Source organism: Triplophysa rosa, linkage group LG5, assembly GCF_024868665.1.
Source record: "Triplophysa rosa linkage group LG5, Trosa_1v2, whole genome shotgun sequence".
In the NCBI taxonomy this organism is placed as follows: Eukaryota; Metazoa; Chordata; class Actinopteri; order Cypriniformes; family Nemacheilidae; genus Triplophysa; species Triplophysa rosa.
In genome coordinates, this window is record NC_079894.1 from 10,575,757 (window position 1) to 10,591,152 (window position 15,396).

General features: G+C 38.2%; 1 protein-coding gene across 1 annotated transcript; it reads right to left on the reverse strand.

The window, feature by feature from the left end:
• Positions 1-252: 252 nt before the first annotated feature.
• Positions 253-1,671, reverse strand: selenof (selenoprotein F). Its single transcript, XM_057333533.1, has 5 exons — positions 1,660-1,671; positions 1,444-1,611; positions 1,274-1,337; positions 955-1,004; positions 253-860 (listed from the first exon to the last, which is right to left on the reverse strand). The coding sequence occupies exons 1-5, from the start codon at positions 1,669-1,671 to the stop codon at positions 729-731; spliced, it is 426 nt and encodes a 141-aa protein (XP_057189516.1). The 3' UTR covers positions 253-728.
• Positions 1,672-15,396: the final 13,725 nt, after the last annotated feature.

The following is a 15,396-nucleotide window of genomic DNA, read 5'->3' on the forward strand; positions in this document are numbered from 1 at the left end:
AGGGATAAACCTGTCCACATTAAACTGGACCAAAGTGTTGCCAATGTTTAAACATGTATTTTTCTACTGATACCTGTCTGTGCAATCCTTGATGCCAATTTTACCACAAAGACAGAAAAATATAAAACCAACAGTATGAAAAAAAGAGGTTTAAATATTAAATCAGGGCACTTGTTAGAAATTAAGGACAATAACATAACAAACTGTGTAAGTTCAATGCGTGTGTGCACCAAGAAAACAAAGGTTCAATAGTATTTTTTTTAACAAACTTTAATGAATAAAATTAACCATCTCATACTGGGGTACAGCTTGAAGATTCCACCATAACAACATGCTTGGAGAGTTACACGGTCTTCAAGCCTCACATTCCAGCGACTGGTTTACTGTCAGGCCTTCACTAATGTGCAAATCTACACAAACATGTGCTTCTGAGGAGACAAACTAAGCTTTTCCAAACAAGATTCACTTCAGACATTTGATGTAAAAAAAATCTAAACCATCAATAAAAAACAATATGTATCAAATATGTATCAATCACTTAAATTTAAACCAGACACATATATTCTGTTTCAGAAACTACACAAGAAAAGATGTGAAATTGTAGAGGGATGTTCCACTTACAGTATGTCCATTATAGAGAAAAAAATAATTGTGATCCTGTAATTCAGATGAAGAGCTAAACAAATAAAGGACACAGAAAAACAAATTTAAACCATGAAAATGTGACTCTAAATTCGTTCTAACTTCTCACTAAGAAATTCCTCAACGCTGTCTGTGTTCCACTTGAGGATGCTGAGTTCCTCAGCAATGTTCCCACTATCGTCCAGCAGCTTTAGTACAGGGTCTGAGCCTCTCACATACTACAATAGTGCAAAAGGAAAGATATCAACATTTAGTTGAAGCAAAAAATGAAAGCATACATTTTTTCGAAATTATTTACAAACAAATGTTAACCTTGACTTGAAGACCCCTGAACATCTTTGGCTTGTCACTCCTGACAAAAGCTTAAAAAAAAACACAAAAGTGATTTGACACCAAAAGAGTAAAAAAGCAAACACTTTAGTCCAGGCAGTGGTCTCTGCCACACAACAAGCTGAGTGAAACAGCTGCTATAAGAAAAACAACCATTGAAGCACTTTAAATGTACAAGAACTTTATCAAACATTTGATAAGTATATATTTTATATATACAAACTGAGCGACTGTTTAACCAACTACTAAATTTAAAGTATTGACCACTTTTGTTACACATACTTAAAAATCCTCAATCTACCTTGGACTTGAGGGAACCTCCCCAATTTTCATCCACAGACCTCAAGGATGGCTCCGGGGTAAAGCTGGGTAAAAAATGTGTAAGACAATTTATGAGTCTTAACAAGGTTGAATTTATTGAATTATATGTGTTTCATTGACCGGGCCATTAGGGTGAAAAGTTACACACACCTTCTTCGACTCCAGTTGAGCCTCCTCTTGACAGCATTGCCTGCAGGGAAGGTCTAACTGGTTCAGACTGAACTGACCCAGGAGATCACAAGAGCTACACAGGAGATTGCTGGAGAAACCCAGCTCCCTGCAAGCCTCTGAGGAGAGCTCTGCTCCATAGGCTGCGAGCTGAAAAAAAATGTTAAAGACATTAAAACACATTTAAAAACCGTATACATACACAGTCATTTCAACAACTTTTATATACACGTTTGAAATTCTCAGCTGTTCTTTGACAGACAGCCTCTTTGACATACAAAGGTCATAAAAACCAAAGAAAATAGCAAATGGAGAGTAAACCACAGGTGCAAGTTTTGCAACAAAAAAAGGCTTTAGTTACAACTATGAAAACAAGTGTATGCTGTTTGTAGCTGCTGAGACATCACACCTCAGCACAAAACGAAACATCAGATTATACTCCAGTAGGGGTTCAATCTTCAGCTGGCTGGCAGGAGCTGCCACTGGCAGGTCACGTGACCCGGCACTCCCGCCACTNTCTTCCCTGCACTGTCCGGGAGGCAGACACACTCTGTCAGTTTAAATCTAGACTAAAGACGCATCTTTTTAATCTTGCATACACTACTCTTCCATAATATAAATCTTTAGAGGGTTTAGGCTGCATTAGTTAGATCAACCGGAACCAAAAACACAACTGATGTACTTGTTGCATCAAAGAGTACAGAACAAGTACTCTACTCTCAGCCAGTCTTGTCTCATTGTTCCAAGGTTACCACAGCGAGCAGGATGCAGTTCATGGCCTGACCTGATGGTAGAGCGGAGAATGGGAAGTGGGGACCTGACAAGAGCTGAGATGATAGAGCGTAGAGCCGATAAAAATTAAAGAAGGACGCGGCTGACTTGACATGTCTTCACCTACAAAATTTCAAATGCTATTAGATTATTAATGATAGATCTTAAAATTATAATTTACTTATTATAAGTTTATTTATTTTATTTAGCCTTCGTTGTGCAAGTCTCTGGAGCTTGTGCAGAGGCAGCAGCTTTTGCCAGAGGGGAACTGGAATCCCCTGGTTGGGCCTGGGTTCTCCTGAGGTTTTTTTTTCGATTAGAGTTTTGGGTTCCTCGCCACCGTTTGCATACTGTTTTTGCACTATCTGCCTGACCGGGGGGGCTGCTTTAGAATTTTAAAGTTTTACTTAATTAATATTGCATATAGGAATTTATAGTCTGTTATATTTGACCTGTGCTTCTCACTCCTTTATCCTGAATGTGTGCTCTCACTGAGCGTGTGTGTGTGTGTGTGTTTGTGTGCGTACTTGTCTGTGTACGTACGTGTGTGTGTGTTGTGTGTGTGTGCGTGCGCATCCGTGTGTGTGTGTGTGTGTGTGTCTCTATGTCTATGTGTGTTAGTACGTGTGCATATTGTGTGTGTGGAGTGTTTTGTATGTGGGTTTGTCTGTCTTCTGTGTTTTCAACCTTTTCTTGTTTATGCAGGTACAACTTTAATTATTTTGCTCATAGTCAATATGTCTCATGTACAGCTGCTTTGTAACAATGAAAATTGTAAAAGCGCTATATAAATAAAGTTGCGTTGAGTTGAGTTAAAGGTCGGCCACACATGTGTATCAGTAAATTTGTAGTCAAAATTTGAAGTTGCAAACTTGTAGATTTTTTTTTCTCTCCCGCAAACACAACGCAACAGTTACACCTGCTTGAATCCTTCAGTGCAAGTGCACAAATCCAGTTCTACAAATCACAAACTGAGATATTCGTGCACTCACATTTTTTGCTACAAATGCTGCAGTAAATATGGTGCAAAACATATTCACACACCTGCACCAAAAGACGTGCGTTCACAGACGAGTTTTGCACATCCGCAAACAGTATGTGAATTCATGCAATGAGAGTTGAATGCTTGTCAAATATTTTCTCAGAAATTAAAGGTTTTATTCTTGCACATTGTTCTAGCACAAACACAAGAGCATAACTACAACTGCTTGAATCTGCTGCTGCGAGTCTCTGACATAAGTTCGCACACACTCTCATTTTGCACCACATATCTGTGTGATATATGGTGCAAAAGTGATTTGTGCATTTGCAGCCAAACGAGCTAGTTTTGGCGGCCAGCAGGTGGCGCCCTAACGCGCAAGTGAAAAACTCTGCGAGAATCATCCTGAGCTGCTTTATTTTCCTGAAATCACTAATCGTAATAGAGAACATTGGTTTAGTTTAAATAAGTGTGCTGGTCAGCTACGTTCACAATCCCTTATGAAAATTACAGGCCTACAGTTAAACAAACAAAACACACGTTTTTCTTACAGTTAAAACAACAACAAAAATATGGTTGCTGTAGAAAAAGAATGATTAGTTTTCGTAAGGGATTGTCATGTAGCGGACCAGCATATTTATTTAAACTAAACCAATGTACTCAGAGCCGATCCTGCCTATACGCAGACTACGCAGGTTGCGTAGGGCCTCTAAACCACCAGGGGGCCCCTTGAGTACCGAATCAAAAACACTATTGTAAACAATTAAGACGTTATTTTTATAATTTGTGGATCCAACTTTAGAGGCATTATTTGGAAATTTCCTTGAAGTACTTAATTTATTTAATGACTGTGACATTCTTGGACATCAGTGCGGGGCAGGGAATGACATGCGCGTGATGTGCTGCTGATGTCCCTTGCCATGGTTTTAAACGGCGCCATCCGTCTGGAGCGAAAAAAAAGGTAAACGCCAACAACGCAAAGTAAAAGAACGAGAGGCATGTGTTTTCATAGTATTTTAAACTCTTGTTTAGTTTTTGCCAAATTATGCAAGAACGTATTTACAAATTAAGTATGGACACACTTAAGTTCGTTGCTTGAGGTTGGAAGTTTGATATTCGTGAATTTAGGGACCGTCTCCAATGTTACATACACATTAATACACGTTTCTAACTTCCGTAGCATTTAAAGGGGATAACTTAGACCACAAAACCAGCTCTACAGTGTTCATGTGGGTGTCAGCTATAATGCACACCTTTTGATTTTTTATACTTATACTTTTATACTTTGATTATTACAGCAAACTGTGAAGTCATAAGTAAATATTGCCATGTGTTTTGCTGTGTATATTATACCCATCTACTATATGGGTTCCTTCAAAAGATATATATTTACAGCTCAATAACATTTAGAGGGAATGATTTACAGGACTAAAACAACTACATTGTTCATGTGAGTTTCTGCTATAATGCACACCACTGCAATCCACTGCATTTGGTTTGCCTATGATAATATGTAAAAAAAATTAGAGAATTATTGATGTGTTTTCGTATACTTGGCTTTATTAAGTAAACTATATTTATCATGCTTTATTTTTGTTAATCACTCATTTGGTTAGAAAAACACACCACTTATAGTTATGCCACACCACATAACGTTAAAGTTTTTTTTACAGCTAGATGGTTCCAAGCCACGTGTTAATTAAGGAAAATAATAATTTACATGTCAAACATGTCTGTTTAATGTTTTTTATCTTTCAGTCTTTATTCGTTTAAGTGTGTTAATTGATTTATATGTTTTATTTCTTATAGTCTACAGCTATGTTTATATCTAGTTTGAACTATTATGACAAGGGCCCTTCAAAAAGGTTTGCTTAGGGCCCCCAGATGTCTAGGTTCGGCACTTGTACTCTATTACGATTAGTGATTTCAGGAAAATAAAGCAGCTCAGGATGATTCTCGCAGTTTTTCACTTGCGCGTTAGGGCGCCACCTGCTGGCCGCCAAAACTAGCTCGTTTGGCTGAAATGCACAAATCACTTTTGCACCATATATCACACAGATATGTGGTGCAAAATGAGAGTGTGTGCGAACTTGTGTCAGAGACTCGCAGCAGCAGATTCAAGCAGTTGTAGTTATGCTCTTGTGTTTGTGCTAGAACAATGTGCAAGAATAAAACCTTTAATTTGTGAGAAAATATTTGACAAGCATTCAACTCTCATTGCATGAATTCACATACTGTTTGCGGATGTGCAAAACTCGTCTGTGAACGCACGTCTTTTGGTGCAGGTGTGTGAATGTGTTTTGCACCATATTTACTGCAGCATTTGTAGCAAAAAATGTGAGTGCACGAGTATCTCAGTTTGTGATTTGTAGAACTGGATTTGTGCACTTGCACTGAAGGATTCAAGAAGGTGTAACTGTTGGTTGTGTTGTGTTTGAGAGAAAAAAAATCTACAAGAAATATGCAAAACATATTGTTGAGTTTTTAACTACAAAGGATCTTTATCCAATAATATTATTCTCTTGTTCTCTGTTCTTCGACTATCGTACTATCTCTCTATTAGATTTCATTATGATTTCTATCCTATATATATATCTTCTATATGGATATACCTTCTTATTATTTGACTCTATTAAGAATGTATTGTATATTATATGTATTTACTTCTTTCTTAAGTGTATTTAATTTATTATTAGATAGTTATCTCATATATTATCTACTTTCTTTTAATTACATACTCATATTGACTTTCATATCCTCTGGCGTAAGTTCTTCATCTCTCGTACTGTCCCACCTACTATGGCTGTCTCTTTCGCTATTCTCTCTCTATAAATCTATTATTCTATATACGATTATATCTCTCTCTTCTATTACTCTTAATTATAGCCATAGTTAGCCCAGTTGTATTATACTATGTGTGTTTCAGCTCATCTCGATCTCCTTCGTGATTGATCTCTTGCATTCTCTTTTCTCATCTTGACGCCACTTCCGGTAATCCAGTTTTCCAAGAACAGTCGATCTTAGACCGTTCTAGGGTATTAGCGTAATCATTGTAGCTACGCAGTGCAAAAGGCAGCATCCACTACCTGGGAATGAGTACCTTCGGAGACTACATAGTTAAAAGGAAATGACAAACTGCTTATTTTGCCAAATGCGATTCTCTACTTGTGTTTGGTGTCAAATGTGTGACATAAATTCAAACGCAATTGACAAACCGTTTTACATATTGCTAATGTTACGCAGAACGTACAATGTCTGCCAAATTTCAAAAGGAAAAGCAAAGTCTATTTGCAAATGAATTACCTGTGTCTTACGAGTTACGACTCTGCCATATTTAAATCGCAATAGCAATTCCCCATATGCTATTTCACTTCCTCTGGCGTCGCGTATTAAGCCTGCCAAAACTCAAATGAAATCGCAAATTCCTTTGCATTTGCGTTTCCTCTGACTTGTACAGAAACCTGTCAATCAATGGCGGGGGTGGGCTTATTCAACGGGGTGTGTTTGTATCGGGAAGTGACATCCTCATTTTTTAAAATATCTGTACTTAAGAACTTTTGCCACCTCAGGTTGTTAGGTACCTTCTTGATTTAGAAGTTATTTTTAGTTTATTGTTCTCGCCAACCTAGACATTTTTGTGTTGCTCTTATAGGTGAGATCTTGTCACTGCTGCCAACTGAATGACCCCATCAAACTGTTGTGCCAGTCTTGCATTCCATTAAGGTACTGCTTACGATATTTGTGCATACTCATGAGACTAACAAGCTAGTCTCAAGCTTGTGTACAGTTTACCAGCATTTGACTGATGCTAATTTTGTCCCATGCAGGTAAAAGAAGCTTGGGAGGTGCTTGGTTTAGATTGATTGGACCACTACCAGAACATGTCCGTACCATGACTGACCTGTACACCAAGTGGGTGTTTTCAGAACCCATGCAGTCTAAGACAGCAGCTGAAGCTGAGATAATGCATAATTTTAAACATGGCAGCTTTCACAAGGATGTAACCGATCTGCCTTTAATTTCAGATGGGAAATGCTTGCCTCAAGATTGTAGAAGAAGCTGCACGACAACATTTACTGTGTACTATTGTGGCCCGGTTTCTCAGACAAGGCTTAGCTTACGCCAGGACTAGGCCTTAGTTAATTATCTGCATGCAGATGGTAAGAATGTTTCATTTGTCAGAGCTGTTGGCTAATAAAAGCAAACTCTTACAGTGTTATTTGTGTTTCACAGTATGCACCTGCACATCGTGTCCATTAACATTCAGAGGTAAGCTGGATTTTCACACAAGAAAACATATGCCATCAAACTACTGTGTGTGCGTTCGTGCATGTGTGTGTTTTAGGAGGAGGTTCCATTGATTTGCCAGTGGTGGTGCATTCAACAAGTGTATGATAGACTATCCGTAAAGTCTGTAAAGTCACTGTTGGTAAAGTGAGAACATATTAGTGACTGTTTAAACTGCCATTTGCGGATTTCATTCGCACGCACACAGCCAATCTAACGTTGTTTTTAAACGCATTATTTGTTTTATTCATGTCACAGACACCCGATGGTAGTCCAAACCATTGCAGTCTATCTGTCCTTCCGGTTTTCTTCCCACCTTTTCGATTTCAACATGGCAGCGGAGTGAAATCTATTGCATGTATGCTGAATATGTGCCTATATACATGCATTCACATAATACATGAATACAAACTTGTGTCTTTACTTTACCAGGTGCAGCAGCCAGCCATTGTCAGAGACCTACATTCAGCATGGGACTGAGTACCACGTCACAGAGACTTATTGCATGGGGAGGTGACAGAGCCTGTATTTTTGCGGATGCACAGGGATGATCAACAAAATGTCATCAGAAAGGTCCTGAGGGGTCCAAGGCGAAGGATGACTTTTTGTTTGTATTTCAGTATCAAGAAGACATGGAAACATTTTTTGGCATACTGTATTGATCAACACAGCCTAAAGGTCAATGCCATGTTCCTCAATCAGCAATTTAAGTAGATGAATAGATGAGTGAGCGAGGGAGGGAGGGAGGTAGTGAGTGACTGAGGGAGGGAGGGAGGGAGGGAGGAAGGAAGGTATTGAGTGAATGAATGACTAAAGAAAAGAAGGAACAAATGTATAAATAAATAAATTGAATGAATTCAGAAAATTCTGTGTTAAATACAGACATTTGTTTAAGTATGTATATATAGAGCATAACATATAAATAAAACACACACTTTACTAAATGATGTCTTAAAATTCAACTTAATAGTTAACATTTGTATTTAATTTTTCAATTATTTAATTGGGGTAACAATTTGTGCCACATATTAACCTTTACATATTTTTCAAAAAAAGTATTTAAGAAGAGGATCATTAATAAAAAAATTAACTTTTAGTTTTACTATAAACAAAAAACATTTTTTATAAATAAAAATATATTTCTCACTCCTGACATATAACATTTTGTCATATTGTATTTTCATTGGTATTAAAAAATAAAAAAGCAACAGAAAAAATAACAGAAAAAAAACTATTTTCCGCTCTAAACAGGATTCTTAGTGTATCCCTCGTACGTTTCTCCAAACCATTACAAATTGTAATGTGTTTAATGTCTTTTGATGTTAAATGCAATGTTAAATAAATAGTTTATTTAAAAACTATTTCCGGTATGGAACGAACTTTTTTTAACTGCCGTAAATTGTATCGACCGGACGTGGCGTCAGTGTCGCGCATGCGCGGAACAAATCGTGTTTCCGGGACGGATCGGATAGCGACAGGGTCATTCCTACTGTTCAGTATGGAGTTATACTGCGGACTATATTAAAAAGGAATTGCAAACTGCATTTGCAAATGCGTTTTCTATTTGTCGTGTCAAAATTGTGACATAATTCAAACGCAAATGCAAACCGTTTTCATTTGCATTTACGCGAACGTACAATGTCTGCCAAATTTCAAAAGGAAAAGCAAAGTCTATTTGCAAATGAATTACCTGTGTCTTATGAGTTACGACCCTGCCATATTTAAATCGCAATAGCAATTCCCCATATGCCATTTCACTTCCTCTGGTGTCGCGTATTAAGCCTGCCAAAACTCAAATGAAATCGCAAATCCCTTTGCATTTGCGTTTCCTCTGACTTGTACAGAAACCTGTCAATCAATGGCGGGGGCGGCTTATTCAATGGGGCGTGTTTGTATCGGGAAGTGACGTCATTCACCGTCGCAGTGGTGGCAGTCAGTCCAACACTAAGGTGACACCGGTTGTGGCTAAAAGGGTTTCAGCTACAGCTAAAAGCCAAAATAACAATAATGGAACAAATGAGGATCAGATGCAAAGTTTCATATAGAGAAAATCTTTACAATGAATCACAATTGCGGTATTTAACAAGTATAATTTAAAGAAGTTCAACGGGCTCGATAAACAGATGAACACAAACAGTGGTCTGGTGATCTCAATGAGCTACCAATAAAAGTCATATTGAAGCCGTGTGGATTCATCATAATTACATTAATTTCTCAGGTTGGTGCATCAGCTGATGGGCTCATTTACTGCACATGTTGTTGAAAAGGCTGTTCGGAAATTAAATTTTAAATACAGCAACAACTCCATCCAGTAATTTGTAGATGACAGCTACTTCTGTGTCCAGCAAACTCACTAAAACACTGGAGCACAAGTTTGTCTTTGTCTCACTATGTTATGATACACAAATAAAGAGATGTAGAATTCACGTACTTTTGTAATTTATTATTAACTTGTTATACTGTATGCATAATGAACAACAATGATAATGCAGGATGCTGTTTATTCATACAAAGTGAACATGTTTTGTTATGGTTTACAACACGTATTAATCATGATGCAAAATACGGTCACAGTGTTGTCAAGAAATGTCATGTCCTCGGAGTACTGTGAAAAGGAATATCATAAACAAACATGTTTAGAGGAATGTTGCAGAAGGTGATGATTATCCATCCTGCACCGAAGTTTCACATGCTAAGTGATGCCGCTCTGAGCCCAGAGTTCCAGCGCGAGTTATTTCCAAACAAAAAACTGAAAACTGCACTGTTTTCAATGCCGATTGTGAGTGCAGTTGTAACTTCACTCCTAATGTGTTTAGCTGTATCACATCTATGTATCTACTTAAGTTCCAGTCGACGGTGAAGGATGTCACTTCCCGATACAAACACACCCCGTTGAATAAGCCCACCCCCGCCATTGATTGACAGGTTTCTGTACAAGTCAGAGGAAATGCAAATGCAAAGGAATTTGCGATTTCATTTGAGTTTTGGCAGGCTTAATACGCGACGCCAGAGGAAGTGAAATAGCATATGGGGAATTGCTATTGCGATTTAAATATGGCAGGGTCGTAACTCATAAGACACAGGTAATTCATTTGCAAATAGACTTTGCTTTTCCTTTTGAAATTTGGCAGACATTGTACGTTCGTGTAAATGCAAATGCAAACGGTTTGCAATTGCGTTTGAATTATGTCACAATTTTGACACGAACAAATAGAAAACGCATTCGCAAATGCAGTTTGCAATTCCTTTTTAATATAGTCCGCAGTATCATTCCATAGTTCAGAGCCATTTGAGTCCCCAAGTCATAATATGGAATATTTTATTTAAAGGTCCAATGTGTCATTTTTGGAGGATCTGACAGAAATGCAATATAATATACATAACTATGTCTTCAGAGGTGTATAAAGCCCTTACGTAATGTTTTTATTATCTTATAATGAGTTATTTCTATCTACATTCACCACAGGTCCCCTTGCATGGAATTCATGTTGTTTCAACAGTAGCCCTAAATGGACAAACTGCTCTACAGAGCGTGTTTCATAAATACGTTATCTCCTTCGGCAAAGAAGCAAAGCGTGAAGTGGAGACTGGTCAATAGAGGGCGCAGGGGAGCCGCCCCACCAACTTATCCAGATAGAAAAACTTTTAAACATAAGTTCAACGTAGGCGGTGCGTTCCAAACGGGATATATCGCCCTCCGAAGGGCCCTTCTGGAAGGGGACACCACATAAAACGTCGCTCCAAATAAAGAGAAAATTACGTTGTTTTTTATTCCTCCTTTTTCCAAATGAATTTAAACTCACACATTAAAAGATACAATTGCGTTTTTCCCTCTAGAGTTTACACATCAAGGGCTTTACTCTTCAAAGGGAGTAGGGCATAGATGATCACTTCTGAATGGAACGCAGGGATGTTTTTATTAAATGCAAGGCCACATCCTAACACTACTGTTTCCGCCTCCGTTACTTTATAGAGAGAAGTCGTGTGTGACCACAGAAAAATAAATAAAATCATAGACAGAGCACCTCCTACTGTTCATTTTATTTTCAGTCGTGCATAATAATGTTGTGCTTAACAACGCAACAGTTCATTTTGAGCTTGTGTTAGTTAAATAATATTAACAGATACAACCTTTCATTTTAAAAATGTCATTTACCATATTATACTGTAGCCTATATCATTATGTAAGGGATAATGTACAGGCAGCCGGTTGTTATGGCAGAAATATACCCCGACGGTGTGATCTTGTACCACAGGGCTTATTTCGCGATAAAAGCCAGCTGTTCATTATCCCGCTTATTACACAGCTACTTGCCACATGAGAAAAAAACTGCACATGAAATGTGAATTTGAAATATTTCATTAGCTCATTTTTACAGAATGCAGACGTTCTGTGAAGAAAAGTCGTTTACTTTCGATTTTAAGGTAAGAAACGACGTTTAAATGTCACGAACAGGCAACCCAGCTAACAATTTTTGGTTCCCAGAACGTTATTTTATAAGGTTCGTTTTTGGTTCTCCAGGAAAGTTTCTTTACGGAAATTGAACGTTAGTCATGGTTCCCATAACGTTCGAGAAACCATGAAACTAACATTTTATTTCCGTAAAGATAACCAAAAACAAACCTTAAAAATACTTTCTTGGAACCAGAAACTAACGTTAGGGGAACGTTCTCAGAAGGTTAGCCTAAGGGGGGCGTCGCACTTTCCCGGTGAGAGGGTTCAACACCCGCACGTTTTTCTGCATGTTTTTCCACAGTTTTGCACAAACGCCCAGTCGCTCCTCCGTTTCTCTGGCCGCTGTGTGTCTGCGCTCGCTGCGGCTGCCTCCCCTCCCTCTCAAACATGACACCGGCTTTGAGTGTGACCGGCTGATGATTGGCTGTTCTGCCTTAAGTCCCGCCTCTCTTGGTGTGTTAGATTTATCGGTCAGCTCGTGCTGAGGAGGTGGGAACTTATGGTTATGGTTATTTACATCTCCTTTTTCCAGGTACTTTGAATGAGTGTTTATGCTTTCGAGGTTTTTAAATAAGCTTGATATGTGTTTGGGAAGATGTTCTGTTTATGTTTTGTTGACATGTCGAGTGTTCTGTATTATATTTCGTTTTTTAGACTAATGGTAATTGCTAATTGGGATATTGTTCAGCGGACAAACTGTCATTGTTAAGCAGTGTATTTATGGGTTTATTGCATTGAGCATTGTTTGTTGATTAGCTGAATACTTTTGTGTCATGGCTCTGCTTCATTTAGTCATGTTTTTCTTGGTCCTGTAGCAGAGTCATGGCAAAGCCTTTGGTTATGTGTGGAGAGAAACATATTATTGTCCTTTTGACAATAATATACGTTCTCTCCAGTGTCTTGTCATTGGCCCCATTCCTCTTGTTTTCCTCGTTACCCTTCCCTGAGTGTTTAATGTCCCACACCTGCCCCATGTCGTTATCCCTCGTTTGTCTTCCCTATATATACCCTCTTGTTTCTTTGTCCTGTGCTCGTGTATTACGCTATGTTACGTTGTGTATGGTTTATGTGCCTTGTCCAGTGTTCCTGTTCTCAGCCTTGTCCTTGTTCCGTGAGTCTTGTGGTCTACCCTGTTGTGTTTTGATTTAAGACGTTTTGTCGTGTTCTTTAGTTTAGTTTATTGTCCTTGTTTTCATTTTGCCCCCTCGTGGGAAGTCTTTTGTTATATACTGTATATATATAATTATTAGTTCTGTTTTCCCCATTGTGGGTGTTTTTGTTCTGATTTTGTTGTTTAAATAAATATTTTCTGTTAACCCCTTCACTGCCTGCCTGCGCTTGGGTTCTTCCTGCCACAGTTCGTGACATTTTGTGGATACCTGTTGTGTTTGATTGCACCTGTTGAGGAGAAAAAAGTGGGAAATGATGTCATTGTTTGCATACCTGTTGAAGAACTATGAAAGAAAAGTGTATATTATTTTAATTTTTAAAAACAGTAAATTGTTACATTATTTATACCACCAGAGAAAAGCTTTGTGTGGGCGTTTTTTTTATATATCTCCCCTTTTCAAGATGGGAGTAAGCAAAATTTTGCAGTCACAGTCCTGTCAGACCCATGTAATATCACTCATTTAAATGGTAACATTTTTATATCTTGTATGTTATACCTTTTGTACCCTTCTGTCATTGTATTCATCGTTTTTATTGTTAACAAACAAACCACATCCATCCCCCGCACTTTTGAAAAGCTTGCTACGCCCCTGTAAGGGTGTACTTCTCGGGTCCGTTTGGCCTCACACTACATGTCAGTTATGAGGTCATCCATGCTGTGTTTTTATCCATCGCTAATCTAATCTAATTAAAATAAGTAAAATACATCAAAATATGGAGGATAAAATCAGCATTAGATTATTCTATTAGCCTGATCCTTTTTCATTACTGAAGTAATTTTCGATTTAAACAGCACTGTATACCATTTCTAATAAAGCCACACTGTGTGTACCTCAGCATCAGACATTATAGACATTGAAATAAAATAACCAATGACTTCAACGCAATATAATGATTTAAAGCAGATATTCATTGACAGAAGAATAAACATTTAATTATCTTCAGGCTAACAATATTCTTGTCTCACCACAGAAGTATAGCGCGGCTCCGTTTTTAGATATAACAATCAAAAGCCCTGAGTTTCAGTCCTTACATCNGGGACACCACATAAAACGTCGCTCCAAATAAAGAGAAAATTACGTTGTTTTTTATTCCTCCTTTTTCCAAATGAATTTAAACTCACACATTAAAAGATACAATTGCGTTTTTCCCTCTAGAGTTTACACATCAAGGGCTTTACTCTTCAAAGGGAGTAGGGCATAGATGATCACTTCTGAATGGAACGCAGGGATGTTTTTATTAAATGCAAGGCCACATCCTAACACTACTGTTTCCGCCTCCGTTACTTTATAGAGAGAAGTCGTGTGTGACCACAGAAAAATAAATAAAATCATAGACAGAGCACCTCCTACTGTTCATTTTATTTTCAGTCGTGCATAATAATGTTGTGCTTAACAACGCAACAGTTCATTTTGAGCTTGTGTTAGTTAAATAATATTAACAGATACAACCTTTCATTTTAAAAATGTCATTTACCATATTATACTGTAGCCTATATCATTATGTAAGGGATAATGTACAGGCAGCCGGTTGTTATGGCAGAAATATACCCCGACGGTGTGATCTTGTACCACAGGGCTTATTTCGCGATAAAAGCCAGCTGTTCATTATCCCGCTTATTACACAGCTACTTGCCACATGAGAAAAAAACTGCACATGAAATGTGAATTTGAAATATTTCATTAGCTCATTTTTACAGAATGCAGACGTTCTGTGAAGAAAAGTCGTTTACTTTCGATTTTAAGGTAAGAAACGACGTTTAAATGTCACGAACAGGCAACCCAGCTAACAATTTTTGGTTCCCAGAACGTTATTTTATAAGGTTCGTTTTTGGTTCTCCAGGAAAGTTTCTTTACGGAAATTGAACGTTAGTCATGGTTCCCATAACGTTCGAGAAACCATGAAACTAACATTTTATTTCCGTAAAGATAACCAAAAACAAACCTTAAAAATACTTTCTTGGAACCAGAAACTAACGTTAGGGGAACGTTCTCAGAAGGTTAGCCTAAGGGGGGCGTCGCACTTTCCCGGTGAGAGGGTTCAACACCCGCACGTTTTTCTGCATGTTTTTCCACAGTTTTGCACAAACGCCCAGTCGCTCCTCCGTTTCTCTGGCCGCTGTGTGTCTGCGCTCGCTGCGGCTGCCTCCCCTCCCTCTCAAACATGACACCGGCTTTGAGTGTGACCGGCTGATGATTGGCTGTTCTGCCTTAAGTCCCGCCTCTCTTGGTGTGTTAGATTTATCGGTCAGCTCGTGCTGAGGAGGCGGGAA